Source organism: Mizuhopecten yessoensis, unplaced genomic scaffold, assembly GCF_002113885.1.
Source record: "Mizuhopecten yessoensis strain PY_sf001 unplaced genomic scaffold, ASM211388v2 scaffold7333, whole genome shotgun sequence".
Taxonomy (NCBI): Eukaryota; Metazoa; Mollusca; class Bivalvia; order Pectinida; family Pectinidae; genus Mizuhopecten; species Mizuhopecten yessoensis.
This window is the reverse complement of record NW_018406995.1, coordinates 55675-66202: the sequence shown is the minus strand read 5'-3', so window position 1 is coordinate 66202 and position 10528 is coordinate 55675. Positions and strand designations below refer to the sequence as shown.

Sequence of the window (10528 nt, the reverse complement as noted above, 5' to 3'; positions counted from 1 at the left end):
GTTGGAAGCTTGGTCCCACTACAAACAGAACACAGTACATCTCCAGCACACACACAGGCATACACACATAGGGAGATATTAGCCAGGTGGCATAGGACTAGTAGTTAGCGCCTGATAAGGACAATATTGTATTGATTAATATATGTATGCTAATTGTATTGACTGTATACAAATTGTATATCTATGTACTGTAAAGCGCTTTAGAGTGGCTTATGTTAGCTAGATAGGGCGCTATATCAAATGTTGTATATTTATTTATTTATTTGTTTAAAAAACACTCCCTTTTGGTTTTGCCAAATAGCAGGGCTATATTGTTGTAAATTACCTCAGAGTATTTTTTGTGAAAAGCACATCAAAGGCTAAACTAAAATATCCTTAGAATGAAATCCTGATAACGATTTAGATCCTGGTTGACAATTTCTGTGTTGCGTTTGTTGGCATATTTTCCAGCATATAGCGAGTACTGTTTTGATCAAATTGGTATCCACTTACAGAGGGCACAATAGAAAATAGCCAGTTCTGAAGAGAGGTAAATCAAAGCCAATAAACCTGGCACTTGCTGTCCATTGCTTCACATTCAGTATTAAATTCGTGGCTGCAAGTTCATTGTCAGTGTAATATGACTAAGATAGTGCCAATCTACCGTATCGGGGTTATGACAGTTCGGTAAGATGACACTTTAAAACGGATTTGAAAGAGTCAATCACCCTTGGATACCGGCATCTAATTTAGTGCTACATGTTACAAAATGAAAACAAAAGGTTCGTTCGCGGACTCTGTAGAGGTGAATTATGTTTAGCAATTTTGCAACAAATTTGCTGTTTGTATTTTTAGTTATTTCCAACGGTGTCATTGGGTTAGCAGGCTCAATGAGGTTTACACATTGGAAACGTTATATTTTCATTGGCAGACCAATGAGAATGGAGACATGTATTGTACTCTGTAAAGGGGAGAAACTTCACTAATACCATATGGTATTAGTAAGACCCTTGTAAGTTTAGTTGGTTATACCACAGCTAGATGAAAGAAAAGTGACACGTCTATGCGACACTTAGAAATATACTGATTTCGCTACATCACATTGCTATAATTTGACGTCAGATCGTCACATAGATAACATTGTGCCTGTGGTAACATAGTGACACATCTACCTTATAAAGGTGCACGGGGTAAGCTCACCCATCGTCTCGGATTCTGATGAAGAGTATCAGTTGATACCGAAACGTAGCATCTGACTATGAAATATCAGCATAGAATACATTAATCAAGATCGATCAAAACAGCCGAATAATAACATCCAAAAGCACATACATGTATTTTATATATATTTAATAACAAATAATCATATAAATCATTGTTTCATTTTAACAAAATGTACCAGAACTAGCTGACGGACTAAAGTCACACTGGGCTGTCAGACCGAACAGAAAACGTCGGGGGTAGGTAATGGCTCAATGCCACACGATATCCTTCCATCAGCGTTACAGGTACACATGTTCACATTGTCAAGGGACTCGAAGGTATCACCAACATAATAAGCGTGACCGTTGTACACGCATTCTTGATCTGGTATTTCAAAACAAAATAAAGAGTGTTTACCAGAGCGCCAATATACAAAGACAAATTCAGAATAAAACAACTTTTTGGACAGTGAATACATCACACAAAAGTTAAGACATCACCAATCTCGTTAAATAAATAAAAAACAGACCACATTGACTAGAAATAAAGGCGAAAACTGTATGTCATGTTACATTTACCCTAAAATCTCAAATTAAGGATCAAAATATTTTCGTTACAAGCAGTAATTGATTACACACAGCACATCTTACAAATTAAAAAAGAAACAGTTTCCTAACTATATGTGAATTCCGAATTCGAAATTCCCTGTACATGATGATAATGCCCCATTTTAATGTACAGTTTTCAAGAAAAAGTCATCATGAATTTTTCTTTAAAATTGAAATAGATCAAAAATAGTTCACGATCAAACGACCTAATTAGTACATATTGCGTTTATAGTGGTACATGTATGGACGCAGGTGTGTTGATAGGTGTATAGGGCAAAAACATTGCTGCTCCTTCAATAGAGTTATACAAGGAGCTTAAAAACATGTCGCAGTGACCTTTAGTAAAATCATCGTTTGTTTGAATGTGTCCATTCCCCCGTTAAACAAATAATACTTTTAAATTTATTGCAAAATAAATATGCTGCTTTTAACATTTGTTAATTATAAGTATTCTGTTTCAGGTATTGTTCCTTTTTTGGGAAACTTCATGATATATCAACAAATAATAAAAACAGAAGGTGGGTTACCATCAGGACGTCAGTCTGCGTACATGTTTTGTTTTGGTTACAGTATCACTGTAGATATATTAAATTATATTTATTGAAGTATGATTTTTTAGGTGTGTGTGTGTGTGGGGGGGGGGGGGGGGGGGGGGTCAGTTGTTTCTTTTACTGTAGTATTCATGAAACATCTTAATTTTTCTAAAGTTTTAAAGTGTCTTTTTTTAAAATGTATGGGCTCCTGCGGTAGTATGAAAATGCAAAACATTTTTCTCAACGCAATTTTGATACAGGATTTATAATGGCTGTTGAAAGGATAACATATAATATTGACGGGACTCACCAGGACACACAAGGCACTTGCCATCAGGGGTAGGACTAAGTCCCCATACACCTATACATTCCACTCGTTCCGGACAACACTTCGGATGGAACATACAGTAAGTACAGTTTGCGGTGTCATTCACACAGATTGCCTCCATATCGGAAGTGACAGGAACCACATCCGTTCCACAAAATTCCCAGCACTCCCCGTATGGTGATGGGAGTGAAACAGCAACTGCAAGGACACATATTTTTCAGGAGCATTCTCAAATATTCTCTTGTCAATTGTGTAAAGCATAATAACAGAATTGGAGTTACCTCCCCTGATCCTGTAATTAGTATTACCATATATATATATATATATATCATGTTCCATTTCCAAGTATCCTTAAACTAGTTAATCATTATTGTAACTGCATTGTATATATATTTTCGATCAAATAGCGAGCCCCTCATGGACAGATTTGTAATAGGCTTGCCTGTTAATCAATCCATTAAACTATTACATCTGTCAATACAATTTGTTGAAATGAAATGAAACAATCTGATGTATGATTTGATCTCATTGATGTTGTTTTTGGTTGCTTTTTTAAATGCATTGTAAGATTGTCAATCAACATTATTACTTACCAGGAACACCAATGAAGCAGATCCACAATACAATGTTGTAATAGGTATTCCTCATAGTGCTAAGCTGTGTGCTACCCTTTACAATAGTAAAAAAGCATAGTTGATAAAATTAAATAACGCAGTAGTCTAGTTCATTAAATATGCGTAATTTCGAATTCGAAATGTTGTGCATGGCATTTTGTCAGTTATGTATTTGTGGGGGAGACAAACAAAGTAATAAAATGATATTTGCATGTTTTACTTACAAACTGAATGACGCCTGCCTTTGACATTTATGCATTATGGAATGAAAACATTTGTACAATTATCAACAGTGTGACCCTGCCCAACCGCACGTACATGTAATATCGTATTAAAATACGCAACATATCAAAATGGAAGAAATAATAATAACATAAAATGCGGAATATTCAGTAGGATAGACACGATTTATAATCCGTTGACTAAGGATATAAACCATTTTATTTGCGGTACTCCCAAACTTAGAACAGTATTAGACTTCTTGAGCGATATCACTGTCGGTGGTGTGATGTCAGTTTCGTATCTCATACACAAACTTATCCTGAGTTACGAATATATTTTGTATTCTACTGATATGATAGCGTCACATTACTTACCGTGATACATCACCTGAAAAAGCGTCATCGAGGATACAGATGTACAGTGTGTTCTCGGTTATAAACCGGAATAGCAGTTAATTCGTCAACAAATTGATTGCTTCAAAACGAACGATGACACGGAAAACATAAATGTTATCATAAACAGGTTACTTATACGGAAAGTAATCATTATTTTGGATTATGTACAGCTTTTTGTGAAAGCAGAAATCAATGAAACAGTATTCCAACAAAATGGTAAATTTAGCTTTTTATTTTCACTGCAAAAGAGGATACGACGGTGTCATTTTAAATTGTACATGTAATTTCTTCCTTTGAATATATTTCATAAATATCCTTTAATAATGCGTTACAATGTGCTATTTAATACTTTTTTGTTTCGATTGTTTGTGTATTAGTTTATCAAAATAAGAAAGATGTTTAATTTAATTTACATATGATAAGACTACGATTTTCGTTCGAGTTAAAAAGTACTAAACTATCCTGTATCTCCCTTGTGATAGAGAAATGTGAATTTCATTACATTTTATGTTCTTTCAAATTTTCTTTGTTGCACGGGTAAATGTACATAAGAATGGTATTAACCATTTGGACTAGCTGGGGTATTAAGGTAACAAACAGGTAAAGTAATAATTTCATATCATTTTCCAGATAATATTTGTAATAAGATATTTTTTTATCTTTTAGTGACGAACTCGTTTTTATAATTAAATTTATCAAGAAATAATAAAAACACATGTGGTGCCAATGACAGTGCAGTTAGAAATCTGGATAAAACAAATTTAAATGTATAAATAAATGCAGAATTATATACGCCAATCATCGTGGTTCGAAAAGCTGCTCGTACACATTATATACAAATTGATGAACATTTTATTGAAGAGCTTTCCTATACCAACCAACTTTCATTTTCTTATAAGAAAAAATGGCATGGATATACAATTCATACCTTAACTGATTAATTAATAAAATAAAGCATACATTTTCAGAAACACATAATTGAGTTTCACTCATTTATGGGTTTTATTCAGGGAAGGAAAATAAGGAAACTAATGAAACTGATAAATGAAATAATAATTTGTTATGCATACAAATCTTTTCTACCTAACAGGGTTGATTCCTAAACAACTACCAGAACGTGAAAATGAAAAACATTATCTTTGATAAACATGTTGTCTTAACCAATTTCAACACTTATTCCGTTTTTCAATTAGGAAATTATCTTACTTTAAATTAAAAAGAATGATAGCAAGCCCTAATCAAATGCTAGTCTAAATATATGTTTATACATGTACCATCGTTGCTGTTTCAACAACATAAAACCCTGTTGAATAGATATATTACTACAGAAATCAATAAAATAACCTAATGAACACAATTTAATTATCAAATTCTACCTGTATAATTGATGCACTTTTTCTGGCACTTTCTACCTGTATAATTTCAACATCGTACTACTACTACTGTCATTGCACTTTACCTTTACAAGAGTTCGTTTTACCTTAGGTAGTCTGAACATTCTCCTGTATTATTGGTACACCTTAAATTGTTCCTACATCTTACCTGTATTATTGGTACAGCTTAGTTGTTCCAACATCTTACCTGTATTATTGTTACACCTTAAATTGTTCCTACATCTTACTTGTATTATTGGTACAACTAAGATTGTTCCAACATCTTACCTGTATTATTGGTACACCTAATATTGTTCCAACATCCTACCCAGATTATTGGTACACCTAAGATTGTTCCAACATCTTACCTGTATACATGGTACACTATATCAGCGCAGTTTCTATTCCTGTATAATGCATGCACCTTTCCATTACAGTCTTTACGTACCTGCCTACTCCTACTCCAAATACATTTTTATCATCTTACCTGTTACAAGCCAATATTGCTCCTGTATAAATCCACACACATGCGGTGTCCTTACTGATTTTAATATTGAGTATTCCATCTCTATTTATACTAGAGCATATCTGATCTATAGGAATTTGGTTGTAAATCATGACAAAGTGGTATGTATTACGTGCTTTTTTTATCACATAATTATGCTATATTTAATGTATATCCTATGCGTAAATCAAGAAAGAAATAGCTCTTTTTTTTGCCCCGCCTTTTGTTAATGTGGCTTATTTATCAATTTGTTTGTAACACTGACAGTACAACTCTGATGTAACTGTCACATTAATGATTGGTTTGATACATTGATTTCAAGTTCCAATTATTGTTCTCTTGACACTCCGTTTTTCAATTATTTATTTTAGCTGCACTTGTGACATTATTTATATTATCTACGAAATGCGACACAAGAGTTGCGATTTTTAAAGTAAATAAAACTGAGAAAGAAACAAATAACAGAGCGTCCATACACTCGCTCATAAACAACACAGGGAGGTAGATTGGATGTCAACATTCAAAGACAGGTTCAGGAAAATGCAAAAAATAAACACCTTAAATAACCTTAAGGAACGTAGAATGAAAAAACTAAATTAATTCAGCGTTACAAAATTCGAGATTAAAAAACAATTATTAATAAACAAAAATAAAAATTATAATAAAGAAGATATATATAAATGATATTTAAATATTTCCCTTTGAATACCATAAACATAAGTCACGATCGTGGCAGAATGTCATTTAATGTCGCATAATGGTTTAATCTGCCGTACAAGTGATAAGGTAGTAAAGTACACATATTTTAACTGTTCAATTTCTGAAGGACATATCGCAACAAAAATATTACAGCGCAAAAATGCTGGGGAGGATAACCAGCGTAATGTAATCTTTTGACAACACGGAATCGCGTACCGTTTACTGTTGGTACATGTATCCCGTCATATAATGTACTTGCTTACCACATACATTTGTAAATGTTTTCTCGCGTCTGAAGCAAGATGTACCAAACAAAACGATGAGTTCTACTTATCTGACAGGTCATCACCAAAAGTGGTATCGTCACTGTGACATACAATCACTGTTGTTATTACTTTTTCATATTATTTCCGACAAGAGATTGGACAGGAGTGCATCATGTGTCCACCGATAAAAAACAATATTGACTTGGAGCGCGTGATTTTTGTTAAAGGACTGGGTGTTTCTAAAATTGAATTATGACGTGTCTCCAAACGAACGCATTGTCCCGCTTCCGTAGATTTTTGCTGTGAATATTTTTCAGATTGCTAACATTACTCTTTTGAAAATAATAAAACAATTGTAGCCTTTGACTTCGGTCGATACCTGGATTTATCGACCTCAGCCAAAGGCTATAATTGAATAATATATATCATCGTATGAAAGAGTTCAGACTTATCTAGTTGATAGAATCTGACATATCAGTGAAAAGTCTAATGAATAATGTCATATCATTTTTGTTTGTAGTTTGCATTGAGTGTACAGTACTTGGAGGATAACGTCAACTGCGGTACTCTGAACCATGCCAACTCTTATACCGGGTTCAAATGATGAGTTCAAATGATGGGTTCATGAACTCATGTCTACATAACATTGACCTAAAATGATACGACAAAAAAAAACAGCTGGCCTATAGTTGATACATTGCTGCTATTGTATATATATATATATATGTAAGTATGAAGATAGATCATAACCGACATAAATTGGTACTTTGTTGAATTCTCTTCATCATAATGGACAGGATTTAGAATTAATTATCACACATTATGGACATTTTATCTATCTTCTATGCATCATTATGTTTAAATTGTGCTATATACAATGTGAGTAATATTAAATGTGATGATTGGAATGAATGGGACCACTGTGCTGAAAATAACATGATATGTATTGAAAAAAGTGATATATGTATGCGCATTATACTTCTTTATTCGATATGTACAGACATACCGTCCGAAATGGCATTTTTATTTATTTATTTATTTATTTCCAATTAAACAGACCCAAGGGTCCACTAACAGAATGGATAACAACATTACAACACAAGTATGAAATATCACAGTCAGTTATGAATGTAACACAGACTAAAATATACTCATATGTAAAACAAAAGGAATTAATGATAGCAAATATTTTTTAACCGTACTTTGAACTCGGCGAGAGAGGAACAAAACATATCACAGTGTGGTGCAAAATCAGGATAGTTAAACTTATATTGAATCCTGTTTAAAATACTATACTTTCTAACGTTTATTCTACTTCTCTGGCATTAAAACTGGTTAAAACGAATTGATCGTAGATTACGACCAGGGACTAAAAACACATTTGCTTGACTAAATATGGACAATCAAAAGCACTATTAACACATTTGTAAAGAAATACACAGTCTTAAAATGCCCGCCTATGTTCAAGGCTAGGAAGATTAAAATGCCTACAACTGTCAGCGTAAGACATGGAATTATAGTCAACGTGTGCATTGAAGCATAAATATTTCAAAAGTTTACGCTGGACAATTTCGACCTGGTGAATTAAAGATGTTTGGTAAGGAGACCAGATCTGACAACAGTATTCTAACTGACTCCTGACAATACTTATATATAGAGACCTTAAAACAGGTATTTGTTTAAAACTTTTACATGTACGTTTTAAAAACCGAGCATTCACATTGATTTGGAAACAGTACGTCTAATGGGGGTACTAAAACTCATTGAGGTCAGCCAAACACCAAGATCTTTCACACACCATTCATTCTTCAGGTTGTCACCGTTCATAGTGTAATTAAAATTCATACTTTTCTTCTTGTTTGTAAAAATGACCTGGCAGCACTTCTTCACATTCACTTTTATTCTCCACGCAGTGCACCAATCATACATTCTATCTATATCGCTCTGTAGCTGCTCACACTCCGACAACGTTCTTACACACTTACATAAAAAAATACGAAAGAGTTTAGAACATTTCAGAATAGATGGCAGTTCATTGATTCTCATAGCTTGGCTGCAAATGATTCATCACTTTTCATTCTTCCAATTTCTAGTGATCGTCTCTACTTAGCTTTATGTATCAACACACATATTTAGTGCTACGATTGAGATGCAGAAGTCGATAAACGAACGTTAAATCTATGATAATGAATTTATGAGTATAAACTATTTTGTGTTTCAATCGAGGAGTAATGGCCGATATTTAAATCAATGTTAGAAGGGAATCAAAATCGTACATTAAATAATTTCAATCGCATACTACACAGTAATCAGCGATGATTCAACAAACACCTAGAATAACACAAAAAACACTTTCATTTTCTTATTTTTTATAAAGACAATGGTAGCTTTTCTTAGACCAAAAAAAGTGCCCAAAACCGTTATCAGAAACACTATTGGTGGCGCACCTGTCTACAAACGTAAACAGATGTATATATGGTCATTGTTTACAATAAACCTTATATTATTATATATCAGACTTTTCTTCTCATTTAGTTTGTCATTATAATTTCATTAAAGTGTGATTGTTTCTGTCGTGTTAAAGTACTTGTTTCGTTCATGAACTGCTCCAATCGTCTTAAGATAATGAACTTGTTAACCAATATATTTCTGTCTTGTTACAAATAACGATTAAGTTCATCTGCATTTGCTTAAAAATTGTTGGACTAACACGGCTGTACCTCCACTTGTTTCTGTCGAGCTGTAATAATAATAATGGTTATCATCCTGTTTCTGTCATGTTGGGACATTTAGTTTTTTTCAGTCCTATTGAGATAATGAATTTGTTTATTCATTTATTTCTGTTGTGTTAAAAGTACGTTAATCTTCTTGTCTCTATCTGATAGAACAACGCAGTTTATCATGCACATTTGGGTGTCGTGTTGAAATATCTTTATTCATCCTACTGTTTTTGTCATGTTAAAATAACGAGTTATTTGTCCTTTCTTTCTGTTGCGTGGAAATATGTCGCTGATGTTTAATTTTTCACAGTTTTGAAATGAAATAAGGTGAGGTAGTGCAAAGGAAAGTACTGCTGATACTTCTAGGCTATGCGATTTAGTGCTATACAGTAGGTCGTGACGGCAGGGCTAGGATGTGTTTCTAAAATCTCGTTTATGTATTTTTTTTCTTCAAAACCCTTTTAGAATCTTAAGTGCTGAAGAGATGTTAGGAAATAACAATATGTTCAATGAAATAGTTCATAATATTTTAATATTTAGTGGTTTTGATTGATAATCTTAGGTTAGGAAACATAACAGTACAATTTGAGGATGTTGAATGGAGCTTGAAACAGCTGTTGACACAGCTAAAGCACTAACATGACCTTGCTCCTTGATCATAACGAATGAAAAGTCTTCGATTTGATTCCAAGTGGAGAAAAAAACAGAATTATAAGAACACTTTCATGTTGTTTAAATAGTATCATTTCCTTTCTGATCTAGCTTTAATAGGATTGCACTGTCTGACTGCCATCGAGACGATTGCTTCTTATCAATCGGTTTATGTTATCCCTTTGTAGGCAGCTGTTTGGGGGTATTATCTCAGCGGCAGGAGCTACACTGTAGGTATATACGTATCAAATATCTAAACTGATTTTCCATGTCTTATTACTATCTTGTTTGTTCTCTTGGGATTGTTTAACAGTGACTTCCTGTAAACAATGTTTTTCAGACCTGCTTATGTCATACGGCTATATAATTACACACTTGCGTACGAATATCGTCAAATCTGTCTGTTTTGATTGTGCACTTAATGCAACCTCA

General features: G+C 33.4%; 1 protein-coding gene across 1 annotated transcript; it reads right to left on the bottom strand.

Annotated features, from left to right (window-relative positions):
• Positions 1-1318: 1318 nt before the first annotated feature.
• Positions 1319-5767, bottom strand: LOC110453474. Its single transcript, XM_021502425.1, has 4 exons — positions 5743-5767; positions 3245-3320; positions 2634-2849; positions 1319-1566 (listed from the first exon to the last, which is right to left on the bottom strand). Exons 2-4 carry the CDS (start codon positions 3297-3299, stop codon positions 1415-1417), a joined length of 423 nt encoding a protein of 140 aa, XP_021358100.1. The 5' UTR covers positions 3300-3320; positions 5743-5767; the 3' UTR covers positions 1319-1414.
• Between the last annotated feature and the right edge of the window lie 4761 nt (positions 5768-10528).

Excerpts from the sequence above, each read along its gene's own strand:
- LOC110453474 (XM_021502425.1), bottom strand. The coding sequence starts at position 3,299 with ATGAGGAATACCTATTACAACATTGTATTGTGGATCTGCTTCATTGGT. Across the intron at positions 2,850-3,244 it reads CTGCTTCATTGGTGTTCCTG|TTGCTGTTTCACTCCCATCA; the intron begins GTAAGTAATAAT and ends GTGTCCTTGCAG. Across the intron at positions 1,567-2,633 it reads CAAGTGCCTTGTGTGTCCTG|ATCAAGAATGCGTGTACAAC; the intron begins GTGAGTCCCGTC and ends TTGAAATACCAG.